We start from the raw sequence: 24,038 nt of genomic DNA, 5'->3' as shown, positions 1-24,038 counted from the left end.
AGTGAAGAGTAAGCACTCAGAGAGAATGCTGGCTCTAATGCTGTACTTGCAAATCAGAATAGCAATTTCTTTCCATCTAATTACACATGTATCTTTAAATAAAATAAACTCAGAAATAAAAGCCCAGCAGAACAAGTCCGAGGAGGAGCTGCTATTGAGACGGAGTCTCTTGGCAGTGGATGAGGAACCCAAGTGGTCTGAAAGTCATATCCGCAGGACACTCCCATCAAGTCTTCAGATGATCATCATTTCCCTGTCTGAAGCTGAAAGCTTGCTAAGAGGAGGCCCTGGTGGGAGTGGGAGGAGCACATGGCTCCTAGGGGGAAAGGCCACAGCTCATTTCACCTGGTGCCTTGGAGAGCAGCACCAGGGGCTGTAGGCTTTGCAAGCAGAAGTGCTTAGCATTAGGCTGCTGTGGGACCATCAACCAAGCATTTGGAGGGCGGCTGCCAGCAATTGGGTGGATTTCAAATTCTGACTGGCTATATTTCAGAAGCATGGAAAGACTCCAGGCCAACTATCCTCAACCCCGAGTATATTTCCAACCGGAGTCCTCAAGTGTGTCAAATAATTTGTTAGGGCTTACCCAGAAATTTTCATATAAAATTCATTTGTTGGGCTTTTTTTTTTTTTTTTTTTTTTTTTTTTTTTTGCTTGTTTTGTTTTGTTTGTTTTTTGGGGGGACAGAGTTTCTTTGTAGACCACAACTGGTCTTGAACTCACAGATTCCATGTGTCTCTGCCTTCTGGGTGCTGAGATTAAAGGCAGGCGCCATCACCACCACCCAGCCAAGACTTGTATTTTGTCTATGCGAAAAATGTGCTAAGATTTAAAACATCTCATTGAGTGTGGGGCCAAAAATGCCCAGGGCCCTTTTTGGATTCCTATTTCTCAGTTTGGTAACCTTGGGTACTTCTACAAGGAGGAAAGGAATGACAATCCAAACACTGATGTAAGCAAAGCCTTTGTAGCATGATTGATTCTAAGATTGTAACTTCTACTCATTATTTCTTCCCTCATTGCCATTTATTGTTTTCTAGATACCGTGGAGACTGGGAACAACACTACTGTAGGAAAATCCCAGGGGAAGAGAAGTAAGGAAACAAATGAGAGTTTATATGCTTTCCGTGTCACTGATAAGTTATCTACTGCTCGAATTATTATTGTTATTGTGTGTGACAATGGGGTAGACTGTGGTGACCTCCCCTGAGTTCCTCCTTGCCCTTGGAACCTGTTATCTTAATGACAAAGGCATGCCACACATATGATTAAGATAGGACCTTGATGGGGGGAATTGTCTTTGACTGTTGGTGTAGGGGTGGCCACTCTGATTTTATGGGTCTGAAGAAGAGTGGAACCTTTCTTAGATTCAGAGAGAGGAAGTGACTGTGGAGGAATAGTCAGAAGGATGCAATACTGGTGGGTCTGAAGATGTAAGAAGGGACCAAGGAACGTGGGTGACCCTGAGAACCTGGAAAAGGCAAGTAAATGGGTTCTCTTCTAAGAACAGATGAAGGGCTGTAAGTTCCTGGACTTCAGCCTGGTAAAACCCACATCAGATGTCTAACTGACATAATTGTTAACTTGTGTAGTTTGAAGTTACTGGGCTTACTAGACTTGTGTTAACTTGACACAAGTTAGAGTTATCTGAAAGGAAGGAATCTCAATTAAGAAAATGCCTCAAAAAGAGCCAGCTGTAAGGTATTGTGATAATTAGTGATTGATGGGAGAGGGTCCAGCCCATTGTGTGGTGACATCCCAGGACTGCTGGTCCTGGGTTCTATATGAAAGCAGGCTAAGCAAGCTGTGGGGATCAAGCCAGCAAGCCTTCCATGGCCTCTGCATCAATTTCTGCCTCTAGATTATTGCCCTGTTTAGGTTCCTGTCCTGACTTTGTTCAGTGATAAACAGTGATATAGAAGTATAAGTCAAATAAATGCTTTCCTCCCCCAAGTTTTCCTGCTTATGATTTGTCATCACAGCAATAGTAACCCTAACTAAGGTAACCATGGGACTTTTGATAATTTCTTCTGAGAGCATTAAAAAGTGGCCAGTTGGGTTAGTTAGGAGATAGAGAGATCAATCGATCCTAGAACATTTTTGAACAATTCAATCACATGGTGATGTTTTACACAATCTTATTCATATAATGTGTAAATGTTTACAAACAGCCCTGTTGCCATCTGGTTTTAGTAATAGTCTAAGGGATTCCTTCCTCCTAGACAAAAGCTAGACATCATTTTCCAAATGATTATCACTTTTACATCAGATCCATGGAGTAGGCTTTGGAATTGCACTCAATATTAATTTCACCAAACTAAGAATCTTACACTATTGACAATGACTCAGATGTGCTGTTGATTGATACGTACATTTTTGTTTAGAAAGGAGAAATGGTGGTTGTATCCATTTTTTTACGTGCATATTTTGAAAACATTTTCATTCAAGTCTCTGTGTGTAGACAGATTTCTTTCTAAAGTGTCAACACAACAGACTCCTGCACAGGCTTTAACTCTGCCTCCTGACTGGTCGGTTGGACACGGCTCCTTGTCCACGAGCTCTCACCACCGTGTATGGAGAAAGTACCCTGATGTAACCAGGGTGCCTCCCTTGCTCCTACCCATTCTCAGCTGTAGTTTGCCTCAACTCTGTATTTGCCTGTGTCTCTCCTAGATAACAGCAGAGCTCGTGGCCAGGCAGCTGTCAAAAGAAGGAAAACAAAAAAGAAACCAGGAGGCTCTGCCAAGACTGTCAAGCGCAGGGGTAAGTAAGATGGCTTCCATAGATCTTTCCTTTCATCCCCTGGGTGCACACAGAGTTTTGCTAATGTTTGGGGGAGTCTAAAACCTTAAAAAATCTACTCAAGCTTACTTGTCAATTTGAGAGCAGTAAAACCTAAAAGCAAAGCTGTTTGCAGCAGTCGTGAACTGTATTTATATCATCAATCTTATCTGTCCTAATTTCTTCCTTCCCTTTGAGTTGAACCTGGTTTTTATGGAAATGCTTTTCTCTTACACATTGTTTATTAAATGTCTATATAGACTGAATTGTAAACAGAAAGCAAATCTACTCTCTCATAGTCCTTTCCCTCCTCCCTTCCAATGAGCTCTTTCTTGTCTTGAGCAGGCCTGTAGCTTTCCAGTTCCATTTTAGCAGTGACAGTATTCCACACCAGAAGCTGAGTGTCCTTTCTGACCTGATGTTCAGTATTTGAGACATCGAGACCCTGTCTCCAATCTAAAGCACCTCCTCTCCTTCAGCCTGGGCAAGTCCTAGAATAGGACATGAAAAGCAGGCCTGTAGCCACCTAGTCTTCAGTGTTCTCCTGCAGCTCTGCCTCTATTCAACAGCAACTGGTATGGGCCCATCCAGGTAGGGGAGGTTGAGGAGAATCGCTATGACTGGGTGCTTGTGTAGTGTCTTGTTTGATGGGCTTAGCTGTGGAATGATGCTCGAAGTAGAGGATGCACTCTCTCCCATAGGATGCTTCCATCACATCCAAAGTAGGGAAGAGGAGGGGCCAGATACCAGGTTGGCCTCATTAAAATAAATGCATCTTTTCTTCTGGGACCTGGTGTAAGGGTCCTGTGCTGTCCTGATCCAATCCCACTAATGTGTTCTGTGGTCACAAGGGTGGTTTGGCACTTTGCCTTAGGATGTGTATCTTTGGTTCTCAAGGGACCAAAGTCAATACGGTTGTCTGAGCCTTTCCAGTTTTTTCCCCACAGCAACTATGTCCTTTGTTCTGAAGAAACTGGCCGTATTTGGCATTTACTAAATGTATCCCAGCAATTGAGACTTCTCTTAAAACAGCAGGGTATTGACAAATCAGTTATGCTTTTAAAGTTTAAGACTGACCATAACAATTATTTTAAACTTTACATCATATTTTGACCATGATTGTATTTATGGGTTTTGTGATGAATTTCATGTTACTATATGGGCAAAATAGTTTTTGGATGCAACAAGAATCAAATCTTGCCTGCTCAGCTATTTAATTTGAAAACAAAATACATTGGGGCTGTATTGTGAATTAGCTTGATCTAAACTCTAAATCTCCCTGTACCTATGCTGCAGTAGGACTAGAGTAGACATCAGTATGTTTCCTTTTTCTCTTCAAAATGTGAGGCCTAAGCATGTTCAATGAAAGGTAATCCAGCAGTCCCACCCAGAAAGAATTACTACATAGAGTTATGGAGAAAAGAACTCTGTGTTTCTGTATTTGCTGGACTGGCTGAGCCTGTCACCAGAGCTGCAATGGAAGAGGAATGGCTGTAGGAATAAATCAGAGTCGTGGGCAAAGACCTGGGTCCAAACCTTCTCTTCCTATTACTACACAGACTTGGCCTATTCCTTGGCTCTTACCTCAATATTTTCATTCCTAAAGAGGAGGGTGATTTATGTCAACCATCCTCAGTCCATTGTACCTTGATCAGCTATCTTGAAAACTTAGTCTCAGAACCATGGACAACACCTCCTCCCACTTCCAACAAGGACTCTGTGTATTAATAACAAGCCAGGCAAGCTTAGCTTCTCATCTCCCAGAAATATGTTTGAAGAATTTTCATATCTACTTCTATGGATCTGTAACTCTGCCCTACATGAGAGTTTTCAGATATCTCTAGAACTTTCTGGGGTTCTCTCTCAGTTACAGACAGAAGATGCTTTTGTAAGGGAGAGATGGAGCAAAGCAGACAAAGAGAAAGTAGAAATGATCTCTATCCAAGTCTGCTAGTTACCTGTTGTCTTAATTTCTATTGCTGTGAAAAAACACTGTGACCAAAGAGCAACTTGGGCAGGAAATGATTTATTTGGCTTATGCTTCCACATCACTGTTTATTATTAAAGGAAGTCAGGACAAGAACTCAAACAGGGCAGGAGGTAGGAGTTAATGAAGAGTGCATAGAGGGATGCTGATTATCATCTTGTTCCCCATGGCTTGCTCAGCCTACTTTCTTATAGAACCCAGGACCACCAGCCCAGCAATGGCACCACCCACAATGGCTGTGGCTCCCCCATCAATCACTAATTAAGAAAATGCCTTTCAGGCTTGCCTACAACCCAATCCCTCCTCTCAGATGACTTTTGGTCAAGCTGAAATAAAACTATCCATCCAGCACACCCACCATCTCGTCTCCCTTGTTCAGTCAGTGCTCAATGGACTTGTGACTGGTTACCGATTGCAATGAAATGACATGGCTACTAAGCAGCTATCAGAACCACTTCAGCACCTGTATATTTCATGAGTTTTATTGATCTCAAATTTCTCTACTAGAGCATCCTAGATTTTTTTCTAAATTTGACCAAGGTGGACTGTCTGTCATTACATGTCCAATGATCACCTTTAAGTAAAGGCTACAAAGCTAGAAGTTTGTAGATCAGAATTGCCCAAGTGCCATTAGAAGAATGCCTTTAGAAGAATGGCCCAGAGAGGCCTGCACACCTTCAAAGTTATACAGACAAAGAAACCTTCTCTTTCAGCTCCAAGACTGGGCAAGAATGAAATTAAACAACTCAAGGCTGACTTGCTTCCTGTGACGTGTGGGCACATGCAGGGAGTGTTGCACAAAAGGAGATTCAAGCAAGGTGGGTTCCATGGTTTTTAATTTGCAACTACTACAGAAAGGAATAACAAGGAGTAGTGAATAACAATTAAGAAATTGGAGATGTGGGGCTTGAAAACAGGAAGGGATCCCAACATGCTATTTTGGGACTTGAAGAAACCATACCTAATAGATGTTCACATCAACATGGGTGTAGCCATGAGATGCCCAGAGAGCCAGAGAGACTTCCATCCAGAGATAGAAACTATTGTATATTTTCCTTCCTGTCAGCCTCTGCCTTTACATCCCTGGGTCATTAGCACTAGGGGAGGGCACTTGTCGTGGTGAGACCATCACAGGATAGAGAATCAGAGAACCCAAGTCCCAGATTCAGCTTTGCCAGATGTGATGATCTCAGTTTTACAGGGGGTGGAGGGTGGGGCTTTCTGAGCCTGAATTTTCTCTTTTAAAAAAGACAATAATAAACAAAGTGTGTAGCCCTTAATTCCAGTACTTGGAAGGTGAGTTTGAGGCTAGCCTGGTCTACACAGTGAGTTTCAGAACTCCTAGAGCGACATCCCACTCTCCCCTATTGCTTTGCAGACACCACTGTCCCCTATTGCTTCTTCCTGCAGCCATGGTCAACCCCACCGTGTCACGGCCAATGGCAAGCCCTTGGGCCGCGTCTCCTTTGAGCTATTTGCAGACAGAGTTCCAAAGACAACAGAAAACTTTCGTGCTCTAAGCACTGGAGAGAAGCTTTGGATACAAGGGTTGCTCCTTTCACAGAATTATCCCCAGATTCATGTGCCAGGGTGGTGACTTCACATGCCATAACGGCACTGGTGGCAGGTCCATCCACGGAGAGAAATTTGAGGATGAGAAGAACTTCATCATGAAGCATAGAGGTCCTGGCATCTTGTCCATGGCAAATGCTGGACCAAACACAAATGATTCTCGGTTTTTTATCCGCCAAGATTGAGTTGTTGGATGGCAAGCATGTGGTCTTTGGGAAGGTGAAAGAAGGGATGAACATTGTGGAAGCCATGGAGCGTTTGGGGTCCACGAGTGGCAAGACCAGCAAGAAGATCACCATTTCTGGCTCTGGACAACTCTAATTCTTTTGACTTGCGGGCTTCTTACACACCAGACCATTCTTATTGTAGCTCAGGAGCGCATCCCCCACCCCATCTGCTCGCAATGCCCTGTAATCTCTGCTATCACTGAAATTCTTTGGGTTCCATCTTTTCCTCATTCCCCTCCAAGTGTAGCTGAATTGCAGAGTTAAGTTTATGATTATGAATACAAACTAAGAACTGTTTTTTAAAATTAAATAAATAGGGCAATAATGGTATATATTTTGAGAATTAATTTTTATCATTAATATAACATATTTGGTAATCACAGAACTATCTTCTATGATGGACTTCATCTCAGATCTCTTCTATTTATTTGTTAGTTTGTTTGGGTTTTTTTTTAGGTTTTGTTTTTTGGGGGGTGGGGTTTTTAGTTTGTTTGTTTTGTTTGTTTGTTTTGCTTTGCTTTTTGAGACAGGATTTCTCTGTATAGCTTTGGAGCCTGTCCTGGAACTCACTCTGTAAAACAGGCTAGGCTGATCTCAAACTCACAGAGACCCTCCTGCCTCTACCTCCCAAGTGCTGGAATTAAAAGCTTGTACCACCACCGCTCTACTTGTTTTGGTTTTTCAAGACAGGGTTTCAATGTATAACAGCCCTAGCTGTCCTAGAACTCACTTTGTAGATCAGTCTAGCCTTGAACTCACAGAGATCCACTTGTCTCTGCCTCCTGAGTGCGTCACCACTGCCTGGTATTCAGATCTCTCTTAATACGAGCCTATGGATAATAGTTAATAGAAATGATTGCACTGTGTTTATTTTTTAACAGCTTACTAATTATAATTCACATATCATGCAATGCAGTATGCAGAGTAACCCTGTCTTGAAAATACAAAACAAAACAAAACAAAACAGCCATACAATTCACCACTTAGAGTCTACAGATGAGTATGGTTTCTTCTTTGGTGCATCAGAAACACTTACCATGAGAGCATTTTTTTTTCTCCCTTTCTATTACTAAGTTGATGTTCATTCCCACTTCACCTTACCATGCAATCACCCACCTATCACTGCTCTATACATTTTCCTATAATGTGTGCCACTTGTGACTGCCTTCTTTCACTTAGCCTCATGATTTCAAGCATCAATTGTTTATGTAATATGTGTTTTTAATTGGCAAATAACATTCCATTGTATGGCTATGTCTTAGATAGAGTTTCTATTGCTGTGATGAAACACCATGACCAAAACACAAGTTGTGGACAAAGGGGTTTATTTCACACCGATGTTCGTTACAATGGAAGTCAGAACTGGAACTCAAGCAGGGCAGGAACCTGGAGACAGAAGCTGATGCAGGCCATGGAGGGATGCTGTACACTGGCTTGCTTTCCATGACTTGCTCAGCCTGCTTTCTTATACAACACAGAACCACCAGCCCATGGAAGACACCACCCACAATGGTCCTCCCACATTGATCACTAATTAAGAAAATACTTTACAGCTGGATCTCATGAAGACATTCCCTCAGTTGAGACCCCTTCCCCTTGATGACTCTAGCTTGTGTAAAGTTGACTTAAAACCAGCCATTACTGGCTATATCACATTTCCTTTATTCATCCATCGATTTGGATCGTTTCTACCTTTGGGTGTAATAAATAAGGCTTTTTGAGAATGCATGTACAATATATGTATGAATATGCACACTTAGTTTAATATGCACACACACAGGAGAAGAACTGCTGGGTCACATGGAAACTTACGTTTAACTCAGTAAGGAATCACCAAAATGTTTTTGGTGGTGACTAAACTGTTTTATGTTCCCATTAGCAATGCAGGAGGCCTCCAACTTCCCTACATCAACAGCTGTTATTTCTTGTTGTTTTATTATTATGGCCATCCTGGTGGGATGAAACCGTAATGTTGTGATTTTGCTTTGCATTTTCATAATAATGATATTGAACATATGATTAGTTCTTTAATATAATCTAAGTTTACACTGGATAATATTTCATTCATGTTTAATGGTTTCAACCTACAACTGCAGGGATGGGCAAACTTTTCAACAGTCTCATTCACTTGGTTAGACAATGATATCACAGAACTCCCAGCTGCAGAAGCCAGCTGCAGGCTCAGCTCTGCACTCAGGACCCCACCTCCACCTTGCCTGGGGTCTCCTGAGGTTGTTTCCAGCCTGAGAGTCAACATCAGGTTGTCCTTTTCTAGGAGACCCTGAAGTAGTTTTAAAAGGTGTCTGTTGGTGCTGACTGCCGTTTTCTTCATGTATGAAAATCAAATAAACATGCCTGGCTTCAGCAAAGCACTTTAGGGAACTCCAGGGCTGAGCTGGGACTCCTGAAGGCAGAGAGGAGACCCTACTCTTCCACTATGGACTCTGAGCACAGCTTGGGTGGCTCCAGCTCCCGTGTGGTGGGAAGACACAAATCTGAGCTCTAGGGACACAGCAGACTCACAATCAGCCTACTGTGTTCTTACAGGGATCTCCGTGAAGTCCATACAGAGTAAGGATGGGTACTGGTTCACCCCCTCTGAATTTGAAATCCTGGGAGGCTACGAAAAATCAAAGAACTGGAGATTGAGTCTGCGCAGCTGCAATAGAACCCTGAAGTTCCTGATCCAGGTATTGCAGTGCAGGGTGGTAGTGCTCCCTTTCTTGTTCCACTCTTTACTGGACACACCATTGTCGAGTTACGGGGAAAGTCCTGATGCTAGTGTGAATTTCTCACCCAGGACAGAGGCACCCCACATTCACAGTCTCAGTCCCAGGCATCACACCCGTGCTAACAAAGAGTAGAAGCCGGACCCCAAGGTGGCAGTAGCCATTCTGACCATGGTGCCTGCAGAGAGCCTTCAGCACTGAAGCCGAAGGAAGTTGGCTCTCAAACAAGTGGGCACAGTCCACAGAAAAAGGGCATCCAAAACGAGCCACGACTAAAGTAGCTGTGTGGGCATAGGGCATGAGGTGTGTGTACTGCATAAACATCCGTCCAGAGCTTTAATTTTATCCTAGTCAACTCAAATCCAAAATTTAGACAAGCAATCTGTATTAGTCAGGGTTCTCTGAAGGAATAGAACTGATAGATGAGCATATATATCCAACTGATAGATAAATGTACATATTTATCTAGCAACTCAGTGTCAAAATCAGTAACTTCATCTTCTGTCTCATTTTATAGGTGTGCACATATAATACATATGTATGTGTGTATATATACATATATATATATGAGTGTGGACATAGTTATTATATATTATGTATAATTACATAGAATTACACACTATATGATATAATATATTATAATATATTATATAGCATATATTATATAATATAACATATAATATATAATAACATAATATAGCATATTAAATATGCTTATTATTATATATGTGATTTATTAGCATGGCTTAGAAGCTGTGATCCAGGAATTCTAACACTGTCTCCCAACTGAAAAGTCAAGTATCTGGTAGTTGCTTAGTCCATGATATCTCAGCAGTCCAAGTCTGGTGCTGGAATCCTGGGGGAGTTCAAGAAATTTTCAGGTCTTCAATCTATGTTGGAATCTTGAAGAAGCAGTTCTAATACCAGTGAAGGAATATCTCAGAAACAGAATAGATGAACTTGCCAGCAACAGTGAGAGCATGCAGGCAAATAGCTTTCTTCTCTATCCATCCCCCTAGGGTTTTATATCTTGGCTATCTTTGTATAGTCTATTAATCAGAGTATCTGACATCCAGTAAGCATGCAACAAGTATGTATTGACAGGCTAGTTCTGGTGTGGAAAGTCAAGCTAGAATGCCTCAGATGGGAACAGAGAGATTATAAGGGAAAACTCATAGCCACCAGAGAAGACTTCTTGGGACATGGGTTTAAGCCAATAGGAAGTCTTTATTAGCCAGCTGGCAACTACATTGGATATTTTGGGATCCCAGTGTAGCACGAAGCCTTTCCCAGGGTGAGCTTTTAAGCACAAAAACATGCCCTGGGTTGACATGCTTCACTTAATAAGACCAGTTGGCCAGAAGCAGAACCACAGAAGTCAAAAGCAAGATTAGTACATTTAGAGATTTCCCAGAACAATGGGCTTTGACGGATGTTTTCATTTTGGCTGGTGGTACTGTCTCATACAATTTATGGCCTAACTGGAACTTCCATCATGGAGTCAGTTGTGCTAAGGTCTGGGGGCCCTGTTACATCAAGACTTAGGAAAGATGCTCCAGAGAAAGGGAGAGGGTCCTAAGGAGGACTTTCTCGATTTTATTGGTCAGAGTCTGCAAGACATGGTGGAACATCCAGCAGAAACCTTTAGGAGGAGGCTGGAAAGATCAAATCAGATTAACCACACACTTAGATCTTTTATCTTTCAGAAAAAGTTTCTACCCAGGCTTTCAAGAGCTTACAAGATGAAAAAGGTGAGTGTGGTAGAGCTACTCAAACGTTCTCATCATATAACTGATTTTATGTGTACAGCATCTTACTTTAGGTACCTCGATTGGCTTATCATAATTAAAATCAATCTTCCATCTCCCACTACCACTGCTAGTTTTCCTTTTTCTTGTCTTTTGTCCCTTTCCTGTTACTCTGCTGAACATAATGCTAGGTTTCTCATTGAATGTTGACTCCTTTGAGCTGAGAATAACTAAGTATAGACCTCAGAGTTGTGATTGAGTGATGGGCAGAGTTTTTGGTTGTTTTTTGTTTTGTTTTTGGTTGGTTGGTTTGGTTTGGTTCAGTTTGGTTTTTTCAAGACAGAGCTTCTGTGTTATATATAGCCTTGGCTGTCCTGAAATTCACTGTGTAGACCAGGCTAGCTGCACCACCAGCACCTGGAAGATGAAATTATTTTAAGGCATCAAAATTGAAAACACAAGTATGATTATAGAATACAGAAAAGCATCCCATTATAATCTTAAACTCAAACTTGGATTTATTTTTCCCTTGACTTTACTGTTTTCTAACTTTAATGGAATCTGATGAAGCAAAAATTTGTACATAATCATTCAGGTGACTGTAGACTCACAGCCATCTTCTGTCTTCTGATGCCAAACGCATTCATCTCTGCCTGCTTCCTGACGGTGGATGAGATGAGTGCCGTAGCCAGACGCCATTGCCACCATGCTGCCCGTGCTTCTAGAAACTTCACCCTCAAATCATACGCCAAGATAAATAAATGTTGAACGTAGGGCATGTATGAAAGAAACTAATCATTTTATGTGATAGGCAACTGTACTTCTTAAACAGTAATGTTTCCTGTTGCTGTAGCTGACACTCTCTCATTATCTTCCCTTTATGCAGTTCAGTGCCTCACCCATGGGATGGTGCCACCATGTCCAGGGGTCTTCTCAGTTAAATCTTTCCAGAAACAGTCCACACAGATACACCCAGAGATGTCTACTAGGTGACTTCAAATCCAGCCCCAGTGATAGTGAAGATTAACCATTATAAGTCCATCCCTCGTCAAACTGACACCAAACACATCATGGCATCACACCCTTGACCCCCACAATCAATACCATAGCCACATCTTACTCTCCTAGGAGATGATGCATAGGTCCATAAAAAAAAAGGTATGGAGAAAAGAGGTAGATATTTTAAGAGAAACATTTTAGACAGGATGATTTCAACCAATATTTGTGACCAAAGAATTCAAGAGTGCCTGAAGGTGTGTGAGGACATGGTGACAACAGGCGAAGGTGAGGGTAGGCGGTGAGGGTGAGATTGAGAAACACACGGGACAGGTCAGGGTAGAAAGTCCTAAGTGAGAGACTAGCTGGTGGCCTTAGATAGCTAAAATATCCCGTTTAGTTTGCTCTTGGCATTGGGCTCTGATTTTTTCAGTTGGGAACACCGAGCACCTAAGGAGCTCCTACCCAGTAGCCTCTCTATCATTAGACAAATGCTGACACATGGAAGGTAGTAGCAAGAAGATCAGTTCCAGTCCAGCTTTTTTCTCTTGGATAGTACAAGATCCCAGTCCAGAGAATGGGGCTCCTGCCTTTAGCCTGGGTCCTCCTAATTAAACTAATCAACATAAACCCTCACACAGCAACATAAATCCTCACAGGTACCACGCGGTTTGTCTCCTAGGTGACTGCAGAGCCTGTTAGGTTGGCAGCATCAACCATCACAGGGATGTAAGAGTTTTTAGCCATTTGATTCCTTTGCTCCCTGGTTCTTCCAGGGAGGGGGCTCAGCACTTTCCTGACAGTAATGAGGAATACTCATGAGCCCCTGCATTGAGGAGAAGAAAAATGGGTCCATGTTTCCATGCCAGGGCAGCTTTAAGGACCCTTTCTGGCACCAAAAGGCAACCTTCAGGACATCCTCATCTATGGTCTTTTTTTAAAGGAAAAAAAAAGTGACCAACATACTAATACACATATTTGGTGTATTTGATGGACCTTGCTGGAGCAGGAAAAAATAAAAAACCTTTTAAATAAACTTAAAATAAGTGCCAATAGGACTGGAGATGGGATGGATTTGAGGGATGAGAGAAAGTATAGAAACAGGATGGAGCCCCAGGTTTGTGATATATGGAGCATGTTATATAAAATGGAAGTCACAAAGAAAGAACAGGGTACAGTAGGAAGGTGGGTTGTAGTTCAACAGGATGGGTTTGAAGTGCAGCTACAGAGCCCTAGAGGAGACACTGCTGAGTGCTGGAACATGCCTGAGTGATGAGGAGAGATGAGGCACCCTGAAGCTGAGGACACGATGGGAAACCTGCAACTGGAGAGTGACTCTGATCATGTGGACAGACTGTGGCCAAGGATGGAAACCCGAGGAACTCTAATCTGTGTGTCTGGAGGAGGAGGAGAAGGATCCAGGAAGGAAAGTGGTCCAGCAGTTTAGGTGATAGAGCAAAACCACCAATACTGATGCCACAGGCCAGGCTTCTCCTGAAGGCAGAGATGGCAGAGGACATAAAATGGTTGACCATATCACCTGCCTACTTCCCTTCTCATAGACAAGTCCCTAGGCCAGCCTCATGTTTGGTCCTCAGATGGTCACAAGAAAGTAGAAATTCCTTCTAGTTTGAACAGGTGGCATAGTGCAACTCTCTGAGCTTGGCTAGTCTATATAAGAAGTCGAAATCCCTGGAGTGCCTCCCAAGACTGTATAGCACCTCCCCACCACTAGAGAGCACTGTGGGTTCCTCCAGATGTGAGCAACTAGGTATCAAAATTCTGGCAAGGGAGACACCATGATCATGAAGGTGGTTTTCCCAGGATGAGGCTTACCCATTCATTGTACTCCAGCTGTGCTGACCCCTGCTGATTTCCCCAAATTTGGGAAACTGCATAATCTGTGGTAGCAGGGGACTACATTCGCGCTCTCCCCTGGGGTGGAGGAATCCTGCAGTAAGCAAGAAGGAATCCCTGAAGCCCTTTAAGGGAGCAGGGATGCTCTCAATGGCTCTGTCATCAAACATGCATAACATGAGAGCCAACCAAGAATGCAAGCAAGGTCATTGTAAAGTTCAGAGTAGCAAGGAACAGCAAACCAAATGGCTGTGCTCCTTAAGGTGGCAAAGGGTCTCTTCTGCTGTTAGCCGCAAGTATAAAGTCTCACAGCCAGTGTAATGAAATGGCTGAGATGCACCCTGTGGGCTGGGCTGGGCTGGGCTGGAGGAGACCTGTGTGATCTCATTTCTTATTTAACATGTTGGGTCTGGTAGCTGGTCCAGGTTAACTATCCCGTAGCTGGCTCAGACATGCATTCTAGACTTTGTTTCCAGTAATGCTTCAGGTGACTTGGGGAAGCTGAAGGATTGCATGAGAAACGACCAATTACAGGGGCATTTTGGAACCAATAAAGCAAATTTAACCATACAGGGTTTAAGACTGAATCTGACATGTTGAAGACAGGCAGGTCCTCACTATGCAGCCCAGGCCAGCCTACAGCTCACAGAGATCCACCTGCCTCTGCCTCCTCTGTGCCTCAGTGGAAATAAAGAGGTGTGCTGCCATACCCAGCCTGAGAATTTCCTTCCCTTTAAAGGCTGCATAATATTCCATTGTTTACTTGTATACTTAGACCTCGTTTTGTTTAGCCATTCTTCTGTGGTGGATAACTTTTTTTGATTGGAGAGGGGCACATATGCCACAGTGTTCCTGTAGGCATCATGGAGCCATTTCTTGCCATCTACCTTTAAGTGGATTCTGAGGACTGAACTGAGGTCATTAGGTTTTTACAGCAAGCATCTTTTCGAACTGTGCTATTTTACCAGCCCTGTGGTAGATATTTGAATATTTGATATTTGTATTACTTTCTCTCCCTACGGCAGAATACCTGATAAGAGGCAGCTTAAGGGAGGAAGGAGTTATTCTGGCTCACAGTTGGAGCGGACATCCCATCATGGCAGGGAAGGAGTAGTGGTAGAAACCAATCATAGCTATGGTAGCAGGAATATGAGGACTTTTGTTCACATCTTGTTGGTCCATGAAGCAGAAGGACAGTGGAAGTAGGGTCAGCCTATAAACCTCAAGGCTCATCCTCCAGTGAGGTCCCAGCATCCAAATGTTTCATAGCCTCTCAAAATATCACTACCAACCAGACGTCCAGTGTTCAATGTCTTCGGCATGAGCCTTGGCAGATATTTTATAACCAAATAATAGCATCCTGTCCAGGCCTCCATAGGTACATGGTCATCTGATAATACAAAATGTTCTCAGCCCAACTTTAGGACCTCCCGTCCTCCTAACAGTTTAAACATTATCCAAGCATCCAAAGTCTCTTCTGAGACTCTGTGGGGCGATCCCTGATCTGTCAGCCCCTGTTAAATCAAAAGGGAATTTACTTCTTTCCAGCAGACAGTGGCACAGAACAGACATTCCCCGTTACAAAAGGAAGGACCAGGGACACAGCAATATCACACCAAATTAAGACTGAAATCCAATAGGACACACAAAAAACAAACCAAAAATCCTGCAGTTCCATGTTTGGCATCTGGGACTGACAATGACATCGTCTGTGCTGCAATGGACTTGGATAGCCCTGTCTCCCCCGCTGTATTGTATACATCGGCTGTAGTCTGTCTTGGGCCATTTCTACCCAACGCCCACAGCTTCCCATGGCAAACTTCCTATGTTTCTGATCTTCACTGTAATAAAGGCTTTACCTTTACAACTCCATACACAACAGCCTCGGATACTCCATGAAGACAATATGATCCAGTGTTGAGGTAGGGCTAGGCCTAAGTTACTCTGTATTGTGTAAAAGGGTGTGCTGGTTGTTTTGGTTGGTTGGTTTTGTTTTTTTGGTTGTTTTTTTTTTTTCATTGATTTTGCCTTCAGAATGTGTCTTTCCTTGAGAGACTTCTTTTCACAAGCAGCTTTTGACTCTGTTTGCTGCTGTAGGATGAGTCTGCACCTGGATGTATATGAGAACAGCACCATCTGTTTGGCACCACCTATATAACACAAACTGACAATTGACAAATGCCTCGGAACAGAAGAGGACCTCTCTATAGATTTATTAGTGGTCTGGGACTATAGAAGCATATGGGCAAACTCAAATCGTACCAAGAAAACCAAACCCAAGAATTGATCACACACACCAGTCTGGGCAAAGCGTGCGACCCCTTATCTATGTCCTATAAGGAGGATGCCAAGCCCTGTGGTGGTGATGGTTCCCACCAAACTATCATCCTACCACTTTGTATGTGCATCGACTGACCAACAGGGGGAGAATTCCTAAAGGTTCTAAGGGCTTCAGTTCAGCTTGGTCCCTGCTACTTCCAGAGATTACTCAAATTGGCCATCTACCATCCTTCTATTGATCCATCTGGACCTGCCCTTCAATGCATCAGCTCACCCATTCATCTGGACCTACTCCTGAATTTGGGTTCCACAGCTGAACTCAACTCTATAGCTCACCCTGTCTGTCCCTACAGCCAAACACTGCAACAGTAACTTCAACACCCACCTGTCTCCAGCTCATTATCTGACCTTACACACACTCATTTCTAACTGCATCCCAACTCTGGCTTCTCAGGCCTTTGCCACCTTAACTCTTGGTAGCTAGTCCGTAACATACATATATAGATGGGGGATAGTGGCAGATAGAGATGAACGTTACATATATGTGCAATGTGTGATCCGAGAGTTAATCATTAATATTACAAGAGCTCTCATCTCATCTGATCGCAAGTGACTTTAACCACCACTCCCTCCCTTCTCTCCTTCTGTATTTTACCCAAGCTTAAATTTGGGGTGCAAAGGTTTTTCCTCTCTCTCTCTCTCTTTTCTCTCTCTCTCTCTCTCTCTCTCTCTCTCTCTCTCTCTCTCTCTCTCTCTCTCTCTCTCTCTCTCTCGAGGGTTTCTCTGTGTAGCTCTGGCTGCCTCAAAACTAGCTCTGTAGATCAGACTGTCCTTGAACTCAGAAATGGCCTGCCTTTGCCTCCTGGCGCTGGGATTAAAGGTGCGAGGCTCCATGCCTGGCTCAGAATTTCACATCTTAAAAGTGATCCTGGCTCTTGTCACAACCTGTCACTCATGACTTAAACTTGGATTATAATCACCTAGGTAAACATCTTTCTGATCCAGATCCATGTTATTAAGACTTAAATTACCCTACAAATGAGGCTGGGCATGGTGGCACCTACCTTCAATTCCAGCATTCAGTAAGCAAAGGCAATTGGGTGTCTATAAACTTAAGCCCATCCTGATCTACATAGCAAGTTCCAGGCCAACCAAGGCTACATACTGATATCTTACCTCAAAAAAAAAAAAAAAAATAGCCGGGTGGTGGTGGCCCATGCCTTTAATACCAACACTGAGGAGGCAGAGGCAGAATATCTGTGAGTTTGAGGTTGAGGCCAGCCTAGTTTACAGAGCGAGTTCCAAGACAGCTAAGGCTCCAAAAAGAAGGAGGAGGAGGAAGAAGAAAGGGAGGAAGGGAAAAGCAAACAAAAGTAAAATGAATAGGAATACAATTATCTTAAGAAGGAGAAATAACCAGTAGTTTGCTCTCTGTATATCATCTCTTGAGGAAGCCACACACAGAAATCATAAGCTATTGACTTGGAAGCTGGGCAAATGGGGATGTCTTAGAGTTTCTATTGCTACAATAAAAAATAAAACAGCATGACCAAAAACCAAGGCAGGTGTTGGTGGCCCATGCCTTTAATCCTAGCACTCGGGAGGCAGAGGCAGGCAGATCTCTGTGAATTCAAGGTCAGCCTGGTCTACAGAATGAGTTCAAGGACAGGCTCCAAAACAATACAGAGAAACCCTGTCTCAAAAAACCAACACACACACACAAAGTAAAAAAAAAAAAAAAAAAAAAAAAAAAACAACTTGGGGGAGAGTTTATTTGGCTTAGAGGAAATGTATCACAGAAGGTGGGCTTTGGGGTTTCAAGTGCTCAAGCCAGGCACAGCATCTTTTTCTCTTCCTGTTGCTTGAGGATCTGGATGTAGAACTCTTAGCTCCTTCTCCAGCACCATGTCTGCCTGAATGCCACTATGCTTTCTGCCATGCTCTGCCCCAATTAAATGCTTTCCTTTATAAGACTCACCATGGTCATGGTGTTTCTTCACAATAGAATACTAATACACGTACATACATACATCTAAATGTATACACAAATACATATAGATACAGCCCGCTGAATCTGGTTTTGTTGTTTGTGTGTGTGTGGTTTCAAGGCTGACCTATTTTTATTTTTTTAATTATGTTGACACGTGTGTGTCTGTGAGAGGATATGTACACCTGTGGGTGAGGTGCTCATGAAGTCCAGAAGAGGGTGCCCGGTCCTCTAGATCTGGAGTTATAAGAGTTTATGAGTTGCTTAGTGTGAGTGCTGGAAACGGAATCCATGACTCCTCTGTGAGAGCAATATGTACTCTTAACTGCTGAGCCATTTCTCCAGCCTGAAAAGATTCTTTATTATCAAAACGTTTAATATGTCAATGTAAAGGGCCTGACTTTCATGGTGTAAGAGTTTGTGGAAAGGGTGGGGTGATGGTGGTGCTTTACTTTAATCCTAGCACTCGGGATGCAGAGGCAGGTAGATCTCCCAGTTTGAGGCCAGCCTGGTCTATAGCGTGAGTTCCAGGACAGCAGGGGATAAACAGAGAAACCCTATCATGAAAAACCAAGAAGGAAAAAACTGGTTTGTAGAAAGGCATCTCTTCCCAGTTAGTGTTTCTGTTTCATTACCTGAGCACCTACAGTCTACCAGGCACTGTGCTAGGCACTGAGGGGCAAAGAAAATAAGATACAGAGGCTGGCCTGGCAAAAATGGTGATGCTTCTGTTTCTTAGCATCAGGACTGGGGAAAAGGGCAAGCTTAGTCTAGAGAGACAAGCAGCTGAGGACTGAGGTGTATTTCAGTGGTAAAGCACCTGCTTAGCAAGTCCAAGTACTCCATCCCTCTAACTAGGATGAGAAGATAGAGGAGGGAAGAGAACTTGAAACCAAGGAAGAGTGTAGACATGACACAGAAGCCCTAGAATCTGAAAGTAAGGATGGCCTCAGGACCATAGAACGTAGTCATTGATGGATAAGAGAGAAATGTGATGGATAAAGTGACAGATAAGGAAGAGGGTCTCTTCCATAGCTGGTGTCCAGACCCAAAGCAAAGTGGAGAGTCAAGACCTGATCTTCCCAAGCAACTGGGTTCAGCTCTCAAAAATAAAAAATGTCAGGCTGGCAAGATGGCTCAGCAGGTAAAGCATTTGCCTCAAAGGCCTGATGACTACATAAAGTAACCTACATAAAAGTAGAAGAGGAGAAAACCAAGTCCTAACAATGGTCCTCTGACCTACACACACACACACACACACACACACACACACACACACACTTTCTCTCTCATAATAATAATAGTTCTTTTTAATGTTTTAAGAAAAGTGATTACCCTATGCCATAAAGCACATGCAGAAAATGTTATGAGAACTCCAAGATTTAGAATCCTTAGGCTTATGTAACTCTTTTCTCAACTTCTATTTTCTCACTTGTAAATCAATAGTAATTATGTCTACATTACAAACTTGTTGTGAGGGTTGACATGGTGTAAAATGGCTTGTATAGTGTGAGGAACATAACGCCCAATAGTGTCTTTTGTTTCTGTTATCATTATAATCTGTAAATAAAACTAAGTGTAGTAAGAGAGGTACCCATAGACTGGCTCATTCAGTCTTCACTTCCTATACTGCCAAATCAGTAAAACTAAGAACTACATTTCCCAAACTCCTTTTCTTTTAGCATCTCAATGACCAGTTAGGTTCCACCAATTATAGGAGAGTATGTTACATATAGAAGCTGGGAGGAGGTAGACACCATCTTGTTGCTCTTCCTCCTGGCTGACAAAGTTGTCAAGACATGAGGGCCCAGACCACAGGGCTACTTGGCCTACCTTGATGTGACACCAATCAGTGGAGTCCCTGACTTCTGTTTCCTCCAGCTTTTCCAGTGACTTCATTATTATGCGATTCTTTTATTAATCACACTCAGATACAGTAGAGCAGGCCTTCAAAAGTGTTCATCTGGATTTAGAGTTAAAGGCACTGGCTGACCTCACCGAGGTGCAGCAGAGAAATCTCAGTACTTTCAAAATCAAAGCAAGGTGACAGTTTTAGGTTGAACACAAGGCAAGTTCTCAGCCTAAACTGGCACGCCTATTAAGTCTGGAGTTCCTCCGAAGAACTACATTTTTGTTTAAGCCAGCCCCCTGCTGCTTCTTCTGACAGTGCAGCCAAGAGTACAGCTTTCTCTGCAGTTCCCTGTTGCGTAGCCCGTAAACCAGAGGGTTGAAACACTGTGCAAATGCAAAGACACCAAAAAACACCAGATTTAGAGCAAAGAAAAACACCCCACATCGTTTTCCCAAACCAATGAATATCAGGGGGGGTATCACATGTAAACTTATCTGCAGTAGATGAACAAGGACAGTTCTCCTGGCCTTGATGTTTGATCTGTTAAAATGGCCAGCCCGCTTCCCTTCTCGGTATATCAGACAGTAACTCACAAGAATGACAGATAAAAGAAGGGCAAGGAAAAACATGCCAATGACTCTGGCAGGCGTACCATTCAAGATCACAGGACAGAGTGGGGCAGACTGGAAAACAGAAGCTGGGGTAGGGTTAGTGCCCTCTATGAGGAATAAGCCAACATTCTTGAGTATAACAGTGGTCCAGGTCCCAGCCAGAATCCTGTACTTGGCACAGTCTACCATGGATGGAGAGTTCAGGGGATAGCAAATGGCAAGGTAAGTGTTGAGTGCCATCAAGGCCAGAGTAAGGAGGATCCCTTCTCCCACACTTAGCTGTGCCCCAAATACCAGCCAGCACAGCATCAGGGGACTGTTGGTCATCAAAGCCCGCATTCCTTGGAAGACAACCCCCAGACCACAGTAGAAAGAGATACATAGCAGATGGTGGCAAAGGAGGACCAATTGGACCTCTTTCCTCAGCTGCAGAGTCTGGGACACTATTGCAATAATGACAACGGTGATGGATGTGGCAATGGTGAAAGCCACCATGTACACAGAGGCCTTCACAGTTGCCTCTAGTCTCAGCCAGTCAGATATGTTGCAGTTCTCAGAGGACAAGTTCATGGTCTTTGGGGCTGGCTTGGCTCCTGAAAGAGAGAAAGACAGAAATGAGTGACTCTGCCCGAAGCTCCTCCTGTGTGCTTTCTAGCTCCAGTCTGTGTTTGGGCACAAGGACTAGGCAGCACTTTCTTCGAGGAGATGATGATTTTAGATAGTATTGATGAAACTCAAGGAAGCTGGAGAAATCATGTGTGTGGTGATGGGGAGATGTCCTTCTGTATATGTTCCTCTTATTGGTTGATGAATAAAACACTGTTTGGCCAATAGAGGCAAGAAGATAGGTGGGATTAGGAGACAAGGAGAATTCTGGAAAAGATAGGCAGAGAGGGGTCATGTAGAGATCGGGAGTATAGGATGTGCCAGGCCTTCTCCAGTAAGATAAGACCAAGTGGAAATACTTAGATTAATAGAAATGGGTTAATAATTAAGACAGATAGCCAGTAAGAAGCCCTAGCCATCAGCCAACAGTTTAATAATTAATATAGTGTCTCTGTGTTTATTTGGGGCTGAGGTGGTGGTGGACCAGGCTGGAAAGGAAACTCTAGCAACAGCATAGGCCTTCCTTTACTTAGGGAAGAGGCTTTACTTAGGTAAGTCATAGGAAAGAAGGCTGGAGGATGTATCCTGGGTATTCAAATGGCTCAATTTGGGTCATGAGCAAAGCTAATGCCTGTGTGTCCTTTTCCATCAGGAACATAAAGTCAAATGTTTTTCTGCTAAGCATGTGTTAAGATAGTGGTTGCTGTGAGGAGGTTGGGCAAGTCATTAGCCCAGGACCTTCACTCCTTTGGGTCCCTAAGACATGAGGAAAAGACTAACAGTGATGGACTACAGTCACAGGTGCTCCTGAGTACTTTCTACGAAGCCAACTATGCTCACGGTATCCTCCTCAGCTCCACTGTGTGTTTCATGTCTCACAAAGTGGTTTTATTGTGCACTTTCTACAAATGAGAAAATGAAGCTTAAGAGGCTAAACGCTTAAGAGTCCCCCGGAGGCCCATGAGCCAAAACTTTAGTCCCCAGGATGGCCCTACTGGGAGATGGAAGAGCCTGTGAGATAGAGGCCTGGGGCTGGGAATGCATCATGCCTGGTTAATGGAGTGCTTACCTTCCACGCACAAAGTCCTGGGTTTGATCCCATCCCTGACTAAAGCAGATGTGGTAATACATGCCTATAATCCCACCTGGGACAGGACAGTCCAAAGTTTAAGGTCATCCTTGGCTGCACAGTAAATCTGAGGCAAACTGGAAAGTATGAGGCCCTAGAGGGAAGACTGAAAGGAGAGACAAAGGGACTTAGGATCTACAGCAATGGCTCTCAACCTCTGGGCCACAACCTGGGTGTGGTGATGCATACCTGTAATTATAGCATTTAGAAGGCTGGAGCAGGAGAAACCCAAGGCCAAGGCCCACCTAGGCTACACAGTAAGACCTTGCCGTAAGTAAATAAACAAACATAGAGCTTTCTTCTTAATCATCTACACATACATACCACAATTGTCCTTTGGAAACCACCATAGAAGTAGAGGGCTGAAGGAAGTCTCCATAGGACCCTGTAAGTTAGAACAGCACTGCACCGTGGGCTGGAGGAGTCACAGGAACCGTAACCCACACTCCACATGCCGCTAGCAGCATCATGACTTAGGATATGGAAGTCTCTTTGCTTCTCTGGTTCTTGGTTCCTGACCTCAGAACTATGCAGCAGACCAAGCTAAGCTCCACATCCATTCTTCCTCTATAACAGTGGTTCCCAACTTGTGGGTCATGACCGCTTGGGGGGTTGCATATCAGATACCCTGCACATCAGGTATTTCTATTATGATTCGTAACAGTAGCAAAATTACAATTATGAAATAGAAACAAAGTAATTGTACGGTTGGGGGTCTCCACAACATGAGGAACTGCATTAAAGGGTTGACGCAATAGGAAGGTTGAGAACCACTGCTCTAGGAAGTCATCCTCCGTCACATCTTTACAAAGCAGTTCTGAGCCTGGGCCCACAGCATCAGTGCCACCTCTACCCCAGAACCTCTTGTATCATTTCAATGTCCTTTGCTGATCCAATCAGAACCCCATCTGTCTAGCACAGAGCCAGCTCTCTCTTTCTCTCTCTCTCATACCCTGCAGCCAGCCTCTGAGCACCAGAGACAAGGAAGCTAGGCTACTGCTGGCTGAATAGACAGTGGTCAAGGCCTTCCTGTTAGCTAGAGCTTCCCAACAATACATGTACACACACACACACACACACACACACACACACACACACGGGCTCACCATTGATGAGCTACATTCTCTGGTGTTTGGTTCTGCTTGCCACCCTTTCATTTCACCCAGAATCCCAGCCATTCCTGCTGGTCTCCTCTGTCCTACCCATCAGGCCTTCCCATAGCTGCCTGCGGTATCCCATGTAGGGTACAAACCTGCTCCATTCCAAGTGAGTGGAGCAGTCAGCCATACCCAGGGCTTTAGCCAACTGCGTTCCCGGATGCCAAGTTCTGTCACTGTGCACTCTGTAGAATGAGATTCTAAAAGCTGTTCTCTCCTGACCCGCAAATGGATGCAGTCGAAGCTGCTATCCAGGATGAGCTGCCCATCCCCCACCCCTAATCCAAAATAGCTTCTGGGAACTACTGTTGGTGAGACCAAGTGGGGACCAAGTGGTTTCTTCACTTGTCTGATTTGCTCAGCACATGAATCAACATGACACACTGCTTTGTCATTGTTCGCCATTGGCCTTTACCGAGCACGGACAGAGACAATGCCTAATCCTAAACAGTGTAGGAACAGATGGTAAGAGAGTCACTGGCCAACAGAACCTTATTGTTCAGTGGATGATTCGGACTC

The 24,038-nt window shown here is 43.6% G+C and overlaps 2 protein-coding genes and 1 non-coding gene across 4 annotated transcripts in view; 2 read left to right on the top strand and 1 right to left on the bottom strand.

Annotated features, from left to right (window-relative positions):
- Positions 1-16,892, top strand: part of LOC127226518 (nuclear body protein SP140) — a 30,132-nt gene extending 13,240 nt beyond the window's left edge. The window contains exons 4-9 of one of the 2 annotated variants that reach the window (XM_051190612.1): positions 1,041-1,094; positions 2,674-2,763; positions 5,482-5,586; positions 9,115-9,257; positions 11,003-11,047; positions 15,995-16,892. In XM_051190612.1, the coding sequence (XP_051046569.1) occupies positions 1,041-1,094; positions 2,674-2,763; positions 5,482-5,586; positions 9,115-9,257; positions 11,003-11,047; positions 15,995-16,021 (464 nt within the window). In that variant the 3' untranslated portion in view covers positions 16,022-16,892. Of the gene's footprint in view, positions 1-1,040; positions 1,095-2,673; positions 2,764-5,481; positions 5,587-9,114; positions 9,258-11,002; positions 11,048-11,639; positions 11,935-15,994 lie in introns of those variants that run through there. The other variant, XM_051190611.1, reaches the window with a different exon arrangement.
- Positions 13,817-13,978, top strand: LOC127226568 (U1 spliceosomal RNA). Its single transcript, XR_007834898.1, has one exon. It is a non-coding gene; the product is annotated as a U1 spliceosomal RNA (small nuclear RNA).
- Positions 16,893-20,024: 3,132 nt separating the features above from the next.
- On the bottom strand, positions 20,025-21,210 carry LOC127226291 (odorant receptor 131-2). The gene has a single exon (XM_051190191.1). It carries the CDS (start codon positions 21,195-21,197, stop codon positions 20,241-20,243), a length of 957 nt encoding a protein of 318 aa, XP_051046148.1. The 5' UTR covers positions 21,198-21,210; the 3' UTR covers positions 20,025-20,240.
- Positions 21,211-24,038: the final 2,828 nt, after the last annotated feature.

The sequence above is a fragment of the Phodopus roborovskii genome, unplaced genomic scaffold, assembly GCF_943737965.1.
Source record: "Phodopus roborovskii unplaced genomic scaffold, PHOROB, whole genome shotgun sequence".
Lineage (NCBI taxonomy): Eukaryota > Metazoa > Chordata > Mammalia > Rodentia > Cricetidae > Phodopus > Phodopus roborovskii.
Note: the sequence above shows the minus strand (reverse complement) of the source record. Positions and strands in the feature narration are given on the sequence as shown.